The sequence below is a fragment of the Adiantum capillus-veneris genome, chromosome 10 (assembly GCF_014529385.1).
Source record: "Adiantum capillus-veneris isolate H3 chromosome 10, ASM1452938v2, whole genome shotgun sequence".
NCBI classification, from domain to species: Eukaryota; Viridiplantae; Streptophyta; class Polypodiopsida; order Polypodiales; family Pteridaceae; genus Adiantum; species Adiantum capillus-veneris.
In genome coordinates, this window is record NC_140940.1 from 95,454,116 (window position 1) to 95,473,249 (window position 19,134).

The 19,134-nt window shown below is 39.0% G+C and overlaps 1 protein-coding gene and 1 pseudogene across 1 annotated transcript; both read right to left on the bottom strand.

Annotated features, from left to right (window-relative positions):
• Positions 1-6,055: 6,055 nt before the first annotated feature.
• LOC147449284 (F-box/kelch-repeat protein At1g16250-like) lies at positions 6,056-7,363 on the bottom strand. Its single transcript, XM_086521776.1, has one exon. The coding sequence runs from the start codon at positions 7,335-7,337 to the stop codon at positions 6,117-6,119; it is 1,221 nt and encodes a 406-aa protein (XP_086377902.1). The 5' UTR covers positions 7,338-7,363; the 3' UTR covers positions 6,056-6,116.
• Positions 7,364-11,057: 3,694 nt separating this feature from the next.
• Positions 11,058-11,617, bottom strand: LOC147449285 (ras-related protein Rab11A pseudogene; annotated as a pseudogene).
• Between the last annotated feature and the right edge of the window lie 7,517 nt (positions 11,618-19,134).

Genomic DNA, 19,134 nt, shown 5'->3' on the forward strand with positions numbered 1-19,134 from the left:
TGCTCATTGATATCCTTGACACTAGCAAGGAAAGTGTCCATATCATCTTCCTCATGCATAATCTTCGACTCTAGCTCTTTACGCAGCAAAGCAATTTTAGCCTCATTGCGGCTTGCATAAAGACCTGCTAGAATATCCCAAGCCTTTTTTGCAGATTTTGCTGAACGGATGTGAGGAATAATGGTGCGCTTCACAGACAACGCAATCAATGCATGAGCCTGTGCATCCTTAACATCCCAACGAGCTTGTTCTGCCGTAGGCAAAACAACTCTAACAGCTGCAATCCTTGCAGCAAGACCTGCAACATCCTCAATATCGCCTACATCTTCAGAACGAGGACGTACATCAATGCCCTGCACAATGTTCCAGACACCTTTTGACACAAGAACATGTTGCATCATATAAGCCCACATAGGGTAGTTGTCCCCATCCAACCTGTCCTCATCAGCAAACATCTTGAACACATCTGTGTTGTTGTTGTCAGCCATGGTAAATGCTGCACCTGATGTGAAAACTGCCCGAAAATAGGAGAAATGGAGCGGGAACAACTTGTGCTATATAGCACAAACCGTAGAAGACTATAAGGCACCTGTTATGCAGAAAACGGCACTGACAGAAAATCTGCACAAAATGACGAAATAGCCTGTGCAGTACTGCCCGTAGTGGAAACGGAGGCCGAAATGAGCCCAAATCAAAATTCTGAGCAGACCGAGCTCTCAAAGTTTGCTCAAAATATTTGTCGACCTGCGAACGCTCGCCAAAGCTCACTGAAATCGGAGAAAGTGAGCAGGCGTGTGCTGGAGCAGCTGGCGACTAAGCCCGGGAGGACGTGACCTGCTCTGATACCAATTGTTGGAATTAGGGTTGCAGAGAAACACACACAGCTTGGAGAAGACGAAGGAAGCTCAAGGCACACAATAGAGAGTGTGTTACTTAGTGTGCAATGGAAAGATAGATAGCCCTAGAGTGATGGGCGTATATACAATGCACGGGGGAAAAAACCTCCTAAAGAGGGAAAAAATGCCCCGGCGGTCCTAGTGTGTTCACACACATCACTACCACATGTATATGGTAACAATAACATTCAAAATAAAGGTGAAACAAATGATTTTCTTCAGTGCCAGTAAACATGTTTACTCTGGTACAAAGGAAAATAATCTCTATTTATGATGCACATCCATCTTCAAGTGTGAGTATATACTCTAACACAATGATAGACCGGTTAAAATTATGATCTGCTCCTCTTTAAGTGTAAGAAAACTCGAACACAAAAAGAGCAAAGTTCTAAATTTTTAAATTATTCAATTTTAAAATTAAAAACATAAGACAAACTCTACTACAAAATATAATAGACAATTGACAACTAAACTTTACAACTCATCTATATTTTTTTTTCATTGTTTTTTTTTCAAATTTCTAATTGAAAAATAGGGAGGACTGCTTTTTCAAAATAAAATGATATTTGTTTGTGTCAAATGGTGTTGAGAGAGCATCGACGACCTGATATATACTAATAATCATTCGATCAAAGTTTTCTTTGATCGAAGTGCAAAGAAATAATTTATTGAACCGATTTCAATGAAGTGTCACTGTATAATACGCCTGTTTTATTTTGCCAAACGTATTATATGGCCATTAGACACGTATAACATGTTAACATTTTACGTATAATACAACTTAGATTTTTCTTTTTTTTTTGGAATCTTAAGGATTCTGATGGTGGTGCACATATGGGGTGCACATGGTTTGATATGTGTTAGAGGTGCATATTCATCATAGAAGCATGTTTTATGTAGTTACATGACTATATTGGTGCTTCAGTTATGGGGTGGTCTCACCAATAGATATTGGCAGTGTCTATAACCCCTTACAACCTCAAATTAGGTATGACATGCATAGCATAAAAATTTTTACTTTTTTGTAGGAGTTTTGATGACTCAAATTTTGCATACATTACAATTTTACCCAAAAGCTTGAATGCATACATGCCTTGAATTCTCATGCTTTGAAGCTCAGATGCACAATGTGGTGGTGATGATGCCTTAATGCCTTGGGTCTTGTATGTTTGACTTGCTTTGAGCTTACATGAATGCTTAAAAACACAGGAATCTATCACTCTTCTTTTGTAGAAGAGAGGACTTAGTGCCTTGTAAAACACCAATGAAGGAGAGCATTGGGAGCCACAATTGAGCTTTTCACTTTTGGTGCCAAAATGTTCCTACAAGGAATCTTGGCCAATAAAAGATAATGTGCAAAGCCCAGAAAAAAGGGATATGGCATGGGAATATGGCCAATTGGTTGTGTAGCATGTGTTAAGCAAATAAGTCGCATGTGTGAGTCTTATAAGTTCCATAGGAACATTTTGACTATTCACTTAAATTATGCATGCTTAGCTTTTAGGGAGTGTTCTCACTGTGAGTGTAAGCTAATGCTCAACCCAATAAATTGGAGTACTTTGTTTTGTTGTGAGGTCCTCAACCCAGAAGATTGAGATGACTTGATAGATGGCCTTCCATTATTCTCAAGTTTCATGGATGACACCTTACTCCGATTCCATGAAGCAAGGATACGAAAAACAGGAGAGAGAGTCCTTTATCCATCGTGATCGTGGTTGTGAAAGTCATACACCACAAGCAAGTTCAAAAAATCAAAGGATTCTAATAGAAGCTAATTTCTATATTATAAAGAAAAAAAATCTCAATGACATGCGTAGGATCCATAAACAACCTCTTTTCCTCCACGTTGAAGAGGCACTTCCGTCATTCATAAACCCTTGATATGATATAAGACTTATTCTTAACTAACTACTAGGCTTGTAAAAAATATGTGATTGATCGAGTCTACCCATCTACAGACGTAGATCCATTTAGATACTAACCTCCCACTTTCTACCTCTCACTCACCCATTCCTCTTGTTTTTTAATTACTACCACATTGTTTTACATGTACAAATAGGGTTCCTTTATTAATTTTGGGCACATATTTTTTCATACATCCCTTCAAACATCACCAAAACAATCCTTTTTTAAACATGATCTAATGAAGACAATCCTATATTTCAACAAAAAAATTTATCCAATTTTTTAATGAGTTTTTCGCTACCCCTGGACCTTCTCTACCTAACCTACAGAGTATTTGCAAAGGATTTACTTATTTGCTAATCCTCAAATGCATAAACTTCAACAATCGCTAATCGCAAGGGGACATCTCGTTAACCACAAATCATCTTGATAACCACAAGGCATCTTGCTAACCGCAAGGAATTAAAAAAGAGCCGATAACCTTAGTTTATTCGTCGTCAACCGTCGAGTCATCTCACTAACCAACGAGTTCCAAAAGATTTTATTTTAATAATTTCTCCTTTTAAGTGATTCTTTAGATATGATCAATAAAATCTTAATGTCAAACAACTAACCCCTAGTATCAAACAATAACAATTTATCAAACAACGATAATTTATCAAATTAAACTTTCACTATTCTACAAAATCATATGCTTATTTCTTGTGAGACAATCAAGTTTCTTAGATGGTTTAAGGAGATTCCTTGGATTAACTTACTAACCACATCATGTATAACAATGCAGGATTATGAATTTATTTTATCGGATTAGCAACGCGTTTGACTATCTTCTGCATTGGAGGTCAAATGGCTTCAACTTCTTTCGCAATTGATATCTTTGCTTGAGTTACAATTGGAGTAGATGATATCTTCCTTTGTACTTTCCTTGGAGGTGGAACGACAAGATCGTCTTTGGAGCTTCGTATCACTCGCTTTGGGACCATCGTATCGCGAGAGAGAAGAGGGAAAGCTTTTTCGTGAAAAGCAGAGAGGAAGAGAGCTCTACAATCCGAGGAGCAACTCGACGGTGGTAGAGATGGAGTTGGTGATGGAGATGAGTTGAAGGTGAGAAGGAGAGAGATTGAGAGAGAGAAAGTACCTCCAATGACAAGACAAGAGAGCTTCCGCTTTTGATAACTTTTGTTTATGTCTTGAAATCGAAAGAAGAGGAACCTTTATATAGGCTTATATGGGCAAAAACAAGAGCTAAGAATAGTGAAAACCAGAGATAAAATTTCATGCACATTTGTGACTTTATTTTATTTAAAAATTATGCTTACTTGTCCTGATGCACAATTCGAAGACTCTTATTTTAGGAGAAGCTTGTCTAATTTGAGACAAAGAAGGAAAAAAAGCGTAATCTTGACTTCTCTAAAAATACTTTTTCTTTGCTAAAAATACTCGTTCTTTCCTAAAAACACACTGTCTTTCCTAAAAGTACTCCTTTCTAAAAACACTCTTTCTTTCTCAAAAATACTCCTCCTTTCCTAAAATTTAGTCAAAAGTTTCTCTTTCTTTTTTAAGGGTCAATTCTTATCTTCAAACATCATAATAGTCTTCTTGCTTAAAAATTTTCCAAAGCAACCTATTGTTTTCAAGTGAGTAAGGACCATAATTAATAATTTTTGAGTTCAATTTCTTATTAAATTGTTTTGTTAAAACTCTATATAACGTAACAAAAATACGAATCTCGAATACTTTTGCAAAGTAACTGAAATAGTTTTTATTGATAAATCTTGGGTATGTTACATTTGCCTCCTCCACTTGTACCTCTACCTTCACTGGTCGGTTAATGTGATTAAGCTTGATCTTAGCTACATTGTACAAACCAAAAGCATAAAACCAAACAAACCCTTCAACCTAACTATTCCATTACAAGACAATTAACCTCATAAGTTCTTGATTGAGCTATCTTCAAGTTGAGATTCTTTGGACTTAGATAGAACGATAAAGTAGAACTAATTATGTATGTATTTTCTCCTTTATTAAACATTTTATTGCTCCAAAATATCTTTTGGCCTACTCTCATCTTGGCGATCCTATCTTGTTCAAATAGGCATTGAAATCCATGTCACATCCAAAAAGTGGGGATCAAAAAATCGTTGTAGCTATTCCATGAGCCTAAAGTGCAAGTTGAAGCTTCAAATCTCAATTTTTGAGGTTCTATCTACATATTTTTGTGATAATGTAAATCTTATTTATGTTATCAGATAGGTCACTGCATCAAGGAGAGTAGGTTGTTGACTTTCAATAGTTGATAAAAAACTCATCTACTATCAATATTTGCATAGTCTTATTGATGAGTTGGCCACCTTGGTTTGAGACTTTCCCTATAGGATATGTAAATCAACAAATGATGTGCTAACAGATAAACCAAGTTGTGGTTGATTGACCATTGTTGTTTTGGAGTGCTCGCACTTTGACTCATTTGGCTAACAATGTACTTGCTCTTAGCTTCTTGCATGGCCCTACGAAGTTTAGGCCCTCATTTGTAAAGACCCCAGTCATGGTTTTTTTTGTTGGGCATTCCACCCATCTTGAGATATTTTGTCCGCTTTTTACAAGTGAAAGTTACCTTTAAAGATAACACTAAAATGCTTGATTAATAGCAAAATCTTGAAAATTTGAAGGGAAAGGGGGTCTATCAAAAATCAATCACGTCCTAAGTGGCTTAATGGTGGCCAATGGTTTCATGTCAGTCACAATTGATCTACCCATTGGTTGGCAACTTATGCTACCATGGGAACAAGTCAAAGAAATCCAATGCCTAAGAGATTATTCTTAGGTTTCAATAATTAATTATCCATTATAAGTTTGAGAATGAACAGTAAGAGAATCAGAATACAATATAGTTGTTTGGCCTTTGTAAATGGCTACATCAACGATAATTGAGCTTGGCCATCAAGCTAGGGACTTAACAACACCAACACAAAACCATCTAGGCCATTGCAATTCCTTGTAACTAATAAGCATCATTTTGACTTAGCAAAGGCAAAGATAATTTACTTCATATTGGATATCAAGGGTCTAACCTTATCCATACTTCATGCTTTGAAAAAACTTACAAAGTGTATCACATATATATGTCAATGGTCGATAATATGGTATAGCATAATTGAACTTCTATCATGATCCCCCCCCCCCCCCCCCAAAAGGAAAAGGGGTCATTTAATTCATGGTAAAATGTGTGTATAGAGGGATTTTACAATTAGCTCTTGAACAATGGTTGTGACAATGTTTGCCTATTCAGAGTGGAGAAGAAGCATATACATACATTTATATATGAATCCCAACAGAGGCAAGCACGCCATGGCGAATGGAGGGTGGGATGGTGAACGGCCGGTGCTCCCAATACAAAAGGCCATCGTCAGCTGCAAGATCAGGTTTACAAGCATAAACCAGCCAAGGCCTCTCTGCCTTTCCACTGATGAACACCCAAAGCTCATCGTCATTCACACTCAGCAAATGCAAATACCATCGCTCCACAGGATTAAAGCCGGGTACATTTGGGAGGCACCCCCGCACTTCCCAATGTCGACCGCGCGCCGCGCTTAACATCATCACTTCTGTACTATGTGTGGAAGGCCCACTCAATGCATATGCCACATCCTTGACAACTGCAACCTTAGGATCACCCTCTCCATACCCCCACAGCTCTTCTGGCCACATGCCTTCCACAAGAGTCCACGCCCCCTTCTTGGGATCATAATACTCTCCTGACTGTGACAACCCTCGCCCTTCTGTGCTTGCTGTTGGTTGAAACTCGCCTCCTGCCACATAGAAGCACCCACCAAGAATGAACCTGGCCGGATTGACGCTCCTCTCACATCTCATCTCTGGAAGCATCTCCCAAATCCCTGTCTCCATATTCAGTCTCTCTGCGCTCCTCGCTGCCGCCAGGCCTTCCCCACCTGCTACATAAACATGTCTCCCCTCATGTGCGGTGGCGAACCCCCATCGGTCCACATGCATGCAAGGCACTGCACGATTCATTTCCCTGCACCATTTCATGTGCCATACATCAAAACCTTGCAGTGCACCTGGCGCTGATGCATCATGGCCACCCATCAACGAGCAAGTCGCCTCACCGATGCCTCCAAGGGGCAAAACATCAGCTCGATCAGTAAGTTGTAACCTGGATCGCACAAGGAGGAGGTTGGTACCGGTCGCGATCACCTGCGTTTGAGAGGAGAAGGCGTGAATCCTTGTGGGGCAAGGGGAGCGGAAGTTGTAAAACGGGACAAGATGAGGACGGCGATGGTGGGAAGGGCCGAGGAAGAGCCAGGCCCAGAAGCTTTCGCGCCACGAATTGGCGTGAGCAGTGCAGAGGCAGGCAAAAGGAAGAGGGCGGCGTGAAGGGGGAGGGTGGGAAAGAGCGGAGGCCCAGGAGCGGGAGAGGCTGCGGCATCGGGCAACGGCGTCGAGAGGAACCGTCGTGAGACATCGCAGAGCTACCTCGTTGGGCAAGCCAGGCAGAAGCTCGCTCTCACACGCCATGTCCGCAGATTCCTTAATTCAAAAAGTGTCGAGACCACAAAACAAATGACCATTGACCTTGAAATTGACCATAGTCAAAGACCTACTCGCTCTACAACACACTAGGTCGTTGGCGTGCCTCAGCTTTAAGTGCCACGGGGCTCCAACCATGGGATCAATTGCTCTTGTGCAAAATCAAAGGCGTTCACAGATCTTGGTCGTCGATGCGTAAAAATTAAACTCGCGATCCCAAATTTAGTTTTTATGGTGGGCTCCACAAAAACTAAATTCGGGATTCCGAGTTTAGTTTTAATGTCGAAATCTGTTGTTTTAAGTTTAAGTTTATGAAAAAACACAACTATTTCAAGAAAGCGCACGAGGCCTAGACTCTCAAGCTAGTGGTGAGGGTCCAAATCCCAGCTAGGGAGAGAGGGGCATCTCGAGATTAAGCCTTGCGTGGCCGGTAAAACCTAAACTCGAGATCCCGAGTTTAGTTTTGAAAAATCTAAACTCGAGCCATGGCCGGTAAAACCTAAACTCGGGATCCCGAGTTTAGTTTTGAAAAATCTAAACTCGGGATCCCGAGTTTACTTTTAGCAGATCGATGGTCCAGATTGATCTTTCACTTGAGACCATTGATCCCATGGTTGGGACCCCAAGGCACTTAAAGGGGAGGCTCGCCCTCAACGATAAACTAGTCTTACTTGGTGGGCCTTGCTATATAAAATATATAGAATACAATAGGACATATGCACATTGACATTTAGTATCCACTATCTAGTACTAAAGGGAACAAGAGCATGACTAATTTGGCAAGGGCGGCACTGAGTGAAAGAGGTATACATTTGAAAAATGCTATAATGTTTATGGAAGGAGACAAAGTTAAGTGCATCAGTTATTTGAGATTATAGGGATGGTTACACTTGAGATTATATCCAAGCGAGGCTGTCTACTGATGAATGTTTTTTCTACTATATGTGTTACATGTAGATTCTTACAAACGAAAAGCATTTCAAAATGAAATTTTTCATCGATGGTTGGTAGCACAGAACGTCGGCTGTGGCATCTTTTAAGGTGATGTCGAGTATGTGTTGCCTTTCTTCTTTTATAGTTATTTGTGTTTTGCCTTTCTGCTTTTGTAGTTATTATCAGGACAATGAATAAGGACATTGATACATGTAAAATCACCTTTTGTGTTTTGTGTTATGGCATCCACAATGCATGTTGCACCATTTGCCACATCGATTGTCAAGTCGGTGTTTTCAGTGATCATGCATCACACACCAATGGTGATCAAATCTAGCTCGTTGAACTTAGGGTCTAGGAGCCACTACTGGAGGACATTTATGTTACCCCCGTTCATCTTCATTTCAACTTTTGTAATGTCAATTTGATTGTACAACTTATTCAAGGCCAGGTTGTTATAGTATTGGACGTATGATCTATGAATACAGATTATCGGAGTAGAGTTGTTGATATAGTCATGCACACATGCTTCATCTATAATACATGCACCCAAGGTACAATTGATCTCATCTACATATGGTTTTCTTTCACGAATAATGGTCAAGAAATGAAGCAATTCAGGGTCCCTTGCATGTCTTACAGAGCACAACATCCTGTAGAAAGTTAAATGTAGAAAGTGATCAAGCTTGTGATATGGCATGTGTTACAAAGCTCCCGTGCATGACTACAAATTGGGGGTAGTCGGGCAAGATCACGAGCAAGTGAACACATTTGCTGTTGAAGGGATGTGCCAATGTATTGCTTGTTACGTTGACATTTTTTCTTGCGATAAGGTAAAAAGTCCTTTGGGTTAACATGGATAGCTCCTCTATAATTATAATATCTGCCTCTTTTATGTCCAAATATCACTCATCGATCTCATGAACAGAGAGGGGTTACTATTGACTCGTGGTTGGTATCTTGAACTGGTAATGGATTTTAGATGCAATGTTGTTAAGTCTTGTTGCTCCTGCTCCAATAACAAAGCACCCAATAATAATACAGAAGTGAGGGTAGCAGGAGTGTCTATTTCATTTGTTTGTCGAGCTCACTATATATGTGAGGTATGACACCATGTAGGAAGGATACCTAACTCCAAGCAAGATTTTTCGAGCAATCTCTAAATGGAGCAAAAGAGCATGCTACAATAACAAAAAACCAAGGAGCTCTCTTAATTTTTAGCACACAAACCAAGGGAGAGGATAGAGGTGTTATTTTTCACGTGATTTCAATATTCTGTTATAGCTTATATATATACAATCACAAATAAGTAGACACTAAGCTATCAATGCCCAAAAATGAAATTTTGTGACATGTCAATAGAAAGATATATAGTGCTATTACAATGTATGCAACTTCAGGACGATTGTCTATGAGTTGAAAGTCCTCTAATATGCAAGTCTAATGAGCTAGTGATGGCTTTAAAATAGAAATCTTTGGTATGGACTACAATAGCATAAGGACTAAAATAAACAATTATAAAGATACTAGCAATTTTGCACAAGCATGAGTCTTACAAACACTTTTAATTGTGTCCATTCTAGAAACCTCTTTCTCAATTTTAGACCACTTTGAATTGTGTAAATCTAGAAACCTCTTTCTTAGAGTAGTGGTAGAACTCTCCCATCAAAAAGAATAAATTTTCTTGTTTTAGGTGTAGCTACAAATGTAGGGACCATGGAAAATAGCTATAAATAAAAAAAATTAGTATTGGAACGCAAGGCTAGATCCACACTAACAAAAACAAAACAATTTTGACGAATTCTCCTATAAAAAAGAGCTCCTCATTCTCTTAGCTTTTCTATTTTTTTCAACATCATAACATTCTACTGGATTGACACAACTAGGTCTGGTTTGGGCGCAAGATTGTTGCCTCTACTAATAGGGTGAGTAATTTTGTCACAAGAAGCCATCATCCCTCCCCCTATTATTCCACATTGTGAAGTATGGAAACATCATGTGCTTCTATTGTCTTGTCTTTGCTTAGCTAGCTAGGTTTGACATTGGAGGTAGGAGGAATATTGGCCTTTGTAGCCCTCGTACACAAATGCCAACCGTTTGCAAACTTAGCTAAGTGCATTTTTGTGCGAGGGCTACAAAGGCCAATAGTCCTCCTACCTCCAATGTCACGCCTCTATTGGGTCCATGTTTGGGAAAGGTCTACCTCAGCTTAACCTTGAGATGATTGAAAATCAAGGTTACTGGACTCCTTCTCCTTGCCTTTTTTCCTACTAATAGGCTTAATCTCTCACTCTAATCTCTCTGTCTTTATCTCTATCACATTCTCTCTCTCTCTCTCTCTCTCTCTCTCTCTCTCTCTCTCTCTCTCTCTCTCTCTCTCTCTCTCTCTCTCTCTCTCTCTCTCTGACAGAGTTTTAGTGCTTGCATCTCACCAAACAGAAGAAGTTAGCCTTAAATGCTCACCAAATAGGAAAAATAAGAAACAATTTACTAGATTCAAATCTAAGATTAACAACATATTTTATTTCAAAAGCCCATCATCAATGTGACACCTTGCAAGCCATAAATCAGAAGGAAACGCAGGCTTCTGGTGAAACAATATGTGAAACTGTAAATCAAATCCCTCATGGTTCGGAGGGGCTAATAATAGAACCACCCATATCCATGCCAAGTAGCAGCTAGATAGTTAGATATGACCAGTAACACGGTATTAAAGATCCGCACAATTTTTTCTGCCAATGTCTATTCATGATGAAAAGCGGCAAACAAAACAGCTTAATATAGAATATGCTTGACTTTGCAGCATTCGCAGATTGTATAAAATTTTCCCTTCAAAATGGCAGCAAATGTACAAAGATATAGCTGCAGCACACAACGATTGTTTGCCTCAACAATCACCCACACTGTCCCACAACAACCCTTCTTTGCAACCTGGACTTGTTGGCTCTCGGTTTGAAGGACAATCTTGGTACCTGTTAACAAAGACGCCTTGCCATTGCCATGTTCTTAATTCGCAATCAAAGACTTTTTACTGACTATCATGTAGATCTCTGAAAGCACCATCAAGAATGCGCTTTCCACATTAGTAGCTTCCAAAGTTGATGTCTCAAGAAAAAAAAACCTTCTTTCTCAGCAAACTCCTTTGCATCCTCTGACGGAACTGCCCTAAGGTTGCTTAGATCATTCTTGTTACCAATGAGCATAATCATAATGTTATTGTCAGCATGACTCGTAAGCTCTTCTAGCCATCGAACAATATGGTCAAATGTTTGTCTTTTAGTGATGTCATATACCAACATAGCTCCAACTGCACCTCTGTAGTATGCACTTGTTACTGCTCTATATCTGTTGCACAAGAACAATTAAGCATCCATGGGTGTCCAGAACATAAAATTCCATACAGCAAACACAAATGGGTTCATGAACTAGCTACATAGGCTTTAAGTTTCAACACATTCATGTCCAAAAACCATGAACTCCATGGTGGATCAACAATGAGGCTAACCATGCCTCTCTACATGCCTGATGACTCTTATGAGTGCTATCGTAAGGGGTTGAATAAATCCATTTTATGATAAAAATGCCACCAGAAAGAAATCGACTTGCTGTTTTAGAGGTATATTTCAAAATTTGTAGGTGGGATTACATTAAACCTAGGTTTTTTTTAAGCACTGGTTCAAGGTAGGTTCTCTCTCTCTCTCTCTCTCTCTCTCTCTCTCTCTCTCTCTCTCTCTCTCTCTCTCTCTCTCTCTCTCTCTCTCTCTCTCTCTCTCTCTCTCTCTCTCTCTCTCTCTCGCACTTTACATCAGTTCAAGGGCACGTTCAACTCTCCTCGTCGGATAGATCTTAAAGGTCTCTTGGGATATTTTCCTACGACGTTAAAATTATCTTCTTCTCAGGGGGGGTGTGTGGGTGTGTGTGCGCTGATAAAAAGAGGAAAATGGTATAGCTTTTCGATCACCCAAGTGTGGTAGATTGGTTATGCCATTTGCCACTTGAATAACAGGTCTTGAGTTCAACTCTTCTCATTGAATAGATATTAAAGGTCTCTTGAGATAGTTTCCTATGACATTAAAATTCTCTTCTTCTTCTTCTTCTCTCTCTTTTTACGCAAAACCATCTCCATTCAAAATTCCAAAAAAAATCTGTCAGTAACCTTTGCCGAGTCAAAACTGACAAAGTTAGAATCTCCATAGAGGAACTAGTAAAAAATTTGTTGATTTGTATGAGCAACAATGTTTTGGAAAAATGTGTCAGCTTAATACCGTGTTGTTTTGAATTTCTAAACTGCCGGTTGAGAGCAAGAGGAAAAGGAGAAATTCCGCCCCAAAATAGAGAAAAATAGTGCAAAAGCCCAAAAAGATAACCTTATTTGCTAAAAATTCCTCTTGGCAAATTCAAGGAAAGGAATTTTGTATGTTTGGAAAAATGATTTTTCTTGAATGCTGATGAACAACTAGAAGCCTAAATACGGTGCCTATGGCCATCAAGTCCCTAATAGCCTTGCGCAAAAGTGACCCACCGTTCATCCTTAGTCGATCTGATAGGATGGATGGGGTAATAAGTTTGTACTTTGGAACCTCGAAAAGAAGCTTATAATAAGTAACCTCATAAAAAAAAACCATAATATTGTGGACCTTCTCGTTCTGCTTTCCTTGCTCTATTTCTTCTTCTTCTCCTTGCCCAATGCTGCCTCCTCCGTTCTTTCTCTCTCTCTACCACTGCGCGCCAGCGTGCACCCTTGAAGGTACTTTAAATGGTGTAGTTGAAATGGCAGTCAGGTGTTGCGGCAAAAACGTTGCCGAGTACAAACCGCCATGAGAGCCCCTCTCTCTCTCTCTCTCTCTCTCTCTCTCTCTCTCTCTCTCTCTCTCTCTCTCTCTCTCTCTCTCTCTCTCTCTCAAACGCTGCCAAATACAAATCGTTGGGGAAGATGAGTTGCAACACGGGTGTGCTGGGAAGTTGGCAACGCATGTGGAGGCCGCCAACTTTGAGTGCAAGGAGAGTCCATTTCAGACGAGGTTCCCTATCCTTGCATTCCACCAGTGTTTGAGTAAATCCGTTGAGGAAATTCAACCTACATTTTTTGCAACTTAACTACATTTTCTTAAACTTTTCAAGTGGATTTCCTCCTTCTCTATTATAAGGTTAAGCTGAGGCACACTTTTCTCAAGCACTACATTCCACCCTTCTGTTCACACAAGGGTGGTAGTAAAACAATACGCCTAGCATAAAAGAATAAAAGAACCTGTTTGAATAAAGGTTTGAACTCCTGTTCACATAAGGACGATAGTAACTCAATACACCTAGCATAAAAGAATAAAAGAACCTGTTTGATTAAAGGTTTGAGCTCTTGTTCACATAAGGATGGTAGTAACTTAATACGCCTAACATAAAAGAATAAAATTAAGAACCTGTTTGATTTAAGATTCTAGGAAGAAACCAATAGAAGTAAAGCCACACAACTTGACACAAGCAGGTTTATTTAAACTTGAGGGTGTAACTTGTAAGAGTTTTTTTTTGTGAGGGGGACATTGCCTCATGTTCTACCGTAACTTGCTAGTGTGCAGATTTGTTGCGGCCACATCTTGTGAATGCCTCTTGAGGCACATGAGAAAACACGCACGCACGACAGACTGCACGTTATCTAGATTGAAGAATTTTAAAGCATTCTAATTCGTCTAGCCTCTTGCCATTGGACAATTACTTTGAAAAAATGTTTGAATATGGAGTCTCACTAAGTCCTGCACTCCTTATATATATATATAGATAGATAGATCGCACAAAATATCTAAGTGCTCATCACGTTGGCAAGCCGAAGTACCCTCCAACTTGATGATCTGTGAACAGAAGATCAAACTGCAATGCAGAGTTCTTTTTTAATTTTATTCACTTGGTAGCTTTTCACAATAGAGTTTTTCTTAGAGCTTTTCATGGCAATGATGTTTTAAAAAATATAAAAATATAATGCCACGTGGTGGCTTCTGCGTTGAAATCCTACATAAGAATTTTTGGCTCACTAAGTAACTAGTCTTGCTTGGTGGGCCTTGCACTAAACTAGTCTCTCTTGGTGAACATATGGAAATTGACATTTAGCATCGTGCACTAAAGGAAACAGGAGCATGAGTAATTTGGCAATTGTGGCATTGCGTGAAAGGGATATACATTTGGAAAATGCTATTAAAAACAACGTCCAAGTAACAGAACCACAAAAATTAATGTGCAAAATTCTAAAACAAGAAAATGGATTAAGCATTAATGAACTGCAACATGAAATGAAGTGCTTTACTGACCTGCAATGTTGTACTAGCATTTTTCAATGGTCCACTCTACAAGACAATATTTCACTCAAGCTGCAAGAAAGAAATGTGAATAAACATTATTTCATGCAATGAAACATCACAAATTGAAATTGCAAAGTATATAGTGCACGTCATGCAAAAAATTCATACAAAAGTATGGTGGAGAGTTGGCATTATGGTCTCTCCAAAAATTATAAGAAATGGAAGTTGTGCCCTGTCCCATAGCATTTATGTGTTGTGCCAAGCAAGTGCATAGTCATGGGGAGTTGGATGCAGATAATGAACCTTGCAGTGTAGTCTCGCTAGAGCCACGCTTGTGCAATTGAAATGTTGAGTGTTGTGAATAGATGTTCTCCATTCTAGACACAAAACATGCATTACGATAAGTACAACTTAAAGAGAAACATATCTAATTTTATGTTCTATGTCAAAGGTCTATTACATAAAGAGTTACGTGTGCTTTTTGGTAGATTTTGCCTTGCTAAAATTTCACTATCTCCCTCTTCTTGGCCATCAACTTCTTGTCCTGCCTTATGCTATAGCCAACTTTCTATTTGTGGTGTGCTATCTCCTTGTAGACCAAGCAAGGATTCTTCTCAATTATGCAATTCAACGGCCATGCAATAGAATGCTATCACATGTAGGGTCAATCCTCAAGAACTCTAGGGGTCTTTCCAATTGCACGCTTATGTGCACGGGAGCGATCGATCGATCGGAGTGCTCCCCTTGGGGATTTTTTTTGGTTTGGATAAGGAAAAAGAGCCTTTGGCTTACCAAGTAAATATTGGCAATTTAGCTTGTTTAGGCCTAGTGTTAAAAACAGGAAATTCGGGTTCGATACTTTCCTTTTCACCTTAGGAATAAAGATGTTAAGCTAAGACTTAAGGAGGAGGGACCATGTGAAAGGAAGAATTAAAGAGTGAGCGCATGTAGAAGGAAGGGATTTGGGAAGAGAGAGAGGGAGGGAATACAAATGGGCAAGGGAATGAAGTGTATGTGAATACAAAGAACCTTAATAGATGCGGACCTGTAGCACCTTCTTGCTCAACATGGTGCTGCTCTTGGGCACCTTCTCATCTTGTGAAAGATCATCAGGGGACTTCAAACAATAAAAAGGGTCTTCCCTTTCCAACCCCTCTCCTTCCAGTCCCCTCTCGCTACTTTACTTTGCAGCCATCCTTCCTGCAGTAAATATGAGGTATCTCTCTCTCACACACACACACATTTTTCATTGTTTGGTATACTATGAGATACGAGGCTTCTTTTACTGTCTATTCAAAGAGGCTTTGGATTGTTGGCTAGAGTCATGAGATATCAGGACCAGAGATGCCTTGGGTTGTTTTTACTAGAGTTGTGCAAACATAGGGAGAGTCTCTTGAGGAGACCATGCAATGGGAGACATTTACAGAGGGAGATCACTGACTTTTTTAGACCAGGGACTCATCAGCCAGGTGAGCATGCTTCATAACATACTTTAGAGCCCACTTCTACCAGAGGTATAATAGTGTACAGATCCAGTGAGCTCGGAAGAGCTAGACGCCCATGTCTAGGGGATGACCACGATATCGATAGAGGCTCCATCAAAGAATTAGGCACGACAAGGGAGACACCCAGTACGACTATTTACAAAGGTGGACATTGACGAAGCTCTTCAGTGATCAATGCAATACTTTCTCGGACAACGCCCAATGTCGAGCATCCTCCAGCATGGATGATGATGATGATGATGATTTCAATCTGACAAATTTAGTATTTCACTTTAATTCATTATATTTTTGTATCCAGACATTGGATTAGATCCACAAGGATTTTATTAGGTCATTTTGGCCTTTTGCATTTCATTTCATTTCATTTCTCTCTCTCTCTCTCTCTCTCTCTCTCTCTCTCTCTCTCTCTCTCTCTCTCTCTCTCTCTCTCTCTCTCTCTCAAATCTCCAATGGCTAGTACACTGCACCATGCTCTGAAAACCACTCTATACCACACGTTGATCGACAGTCGTCCGTCTTGCACGTCCCATGCTCCTCCACCCTGCAACATGCCCGGTGCCATGCTCCATAGCTATGGCAACCCACCTTCTTTGTATGCCAATGAAGAATGTGGTAGCATAGAAAAGAGCACGACAGTCTCATTCTCAAAGTTGAGAACTTATAAGAGATGGAATGCTTTCAAATAATCTAGACTTGCAAAGAGAAATAAAAAGAGAATCAGCCATAGTAATCATAGCAAGGGCGTTCATTGTTCATCCCACTACAAGTATCAATAGAAGCAACACAAATTTATAGTGACAAGGAATCTCTCTCTCTCTCTCTCTCTCTCTCTCTCTCAAAGAGTGGTCGGAAACACACCTGAAGAAAGCAGTTCGTAGAGGCAGTTTTCAAGTTTGCACAGCTTTGCACAGAGCCAATTTGCAGGTTCACAGAGGTAGTTAAATATTTACTTGGAAGATTTTCACGACGATGCTTTCAGCTTTTCACAACCATTATTTTAAACAACATAACAACTTTTTACGGCGCAATGCCTTCTCTTTTTGTTGACTTAAATAGAAAAAAGTTGAGTTGTATTTTCAAACATTTTTTCATAGGTCAAAACTGTTGATTGGTTGAAATAAGATAGTGGGCACTCATTCAAATGAAGAGTGTGTAAATCTAATGATGGACATGTCTTGAGTCTTGAAATATGAAGTGAATGCTCATTTATCAAGGAAATGATTTTGGGGTGACTTTGAAAGCATGAAACTTTGAAAGCCTTGGAGGGTTAGGTAAATGATAAAGTCTTAGTATAATGGGTGACTCCACAAATCCCAAGAGTCACCTTTTTATTTTGAGAAGTTCTTTCACCCCTTGAAACTTTAGGTCATAGAATAAAGTTGTCATTTATGAGAAGTTATTTTTGCTAGTTCAAACTTTAAGGAAGGGATTTGTCTTTAGAGCTTTAATATTTAGAGACTAGTATGTGACCTGCGCGTTGCTGCGGCCAAAGAAACATCGCTTCTAATCTTGTAGGGATATCTTCTCTTCCAAGTGAAACACTATCATTACTCTATTCCTACATGTATATTCTATTGTATTTCTAAAAGTAATGCATTACACAACCTCTTGAAGATTCTAACAAACATAAATATATGTAAGATTATACAAAGAATTCTTTGGTACCAAGCTTGGGAGCTTCTTATAGACATTGTTTTTCATAAGATGCTAGCCCTTGTTCAAAAAACTTAGGAGTGCTCTACTTCTATTTTGGGGGAGAGAGAGAGAGAGAGAGAGTCTCCTCCTTCTGGTGTATCTTGGTTTAGCAATGCTACCAATGTTGATTATATAGATTAGGTAAGTTAGCATGGTATGAAGAGATGAAAGCCGTTTGGAATCAATGTAACAATAAAGCTTTTTTTGAAAATGGAGTGCGTTCTAGAATTGGTTTGAACAATAGAAACGCAATTGAATTCAATATCTCTCTACTCCACTCTCTTACTTACTTCTATCTTTGCGTCTTTCTTATGAGCAAGACATCGTAGAAGTGTACATCATAACTTCTTATATCGCAAGAAGACCATCTTTCCCTTGGTCTACCTAGAGTTGACAAAAGTGCTACCAAGTCGAGAAGTATAAACTGGGTAAGCCAGCAAGTTTTTAAAGATGAAGGCCCATAATTTCTACAATGTGTAATTATGAAACTTTTCATGTCTAAGAGAAGCGTTGTGAAAATATAAGGACTCATAGTTTCCAATGTACCAAAAAAGCTTCAAGTTTCAAAGAGATGAGATGTCGTTCTTTTAATATTAAGAATGTGATTACATCTATGCTGATCTCTAGATGCTTCTCTTGGATCTCTATCTATGTTCACAAACATGGTAATGGTTTACGTCATCACCAAATCACAACAACACATAAGCATCTTAGTATGATAAGGTGCACACTATTTGTTCATGTACACTTTCACATCATTTGCATCTTAAAATGTGATAGAAATAAAAGCAAAGTAAGGTTGCTCAATTGTTTATTTTTGTGGGAGTCTTGGCCATCATGCTAAACTGAAGGACGTGGTGTAAATTGAGGTTGTGACTAAAATCATGCATGCCATTGATCTCTATCTATCTTTATCCTCTAATTACAAAATCATATTCCTCTTTGAGAGAGCAGATTGTATTCAACCAGCTTGAGCGTGTTTCCTTGTGCACAATCTATACTATACCAACCATTTGGCTTAATTGTTGCTCTATTAAATGTGTGATTGGACATTGAGGCAATGTAGGACAGCCTCTTTTTGTGTGCACATTAGGTTCCTTGAAAATTTGAAAATATGAGATTTTTTGAGTTTACTCAATTTTAGGGGCAACTCTGCTAGATTTTTCCTAGTTCTTGCCATGTTTTATGCGTATCTACAGTATACATATTCTAAATGAGTACACACACACACACACACACACACACACACACACACACACATGTATATATGTGTATTTGTGTGTGTGTGTGTTTTTATACATACATATATATATATATATATATATATATATATATATATATATATATATATATATATATATATATATA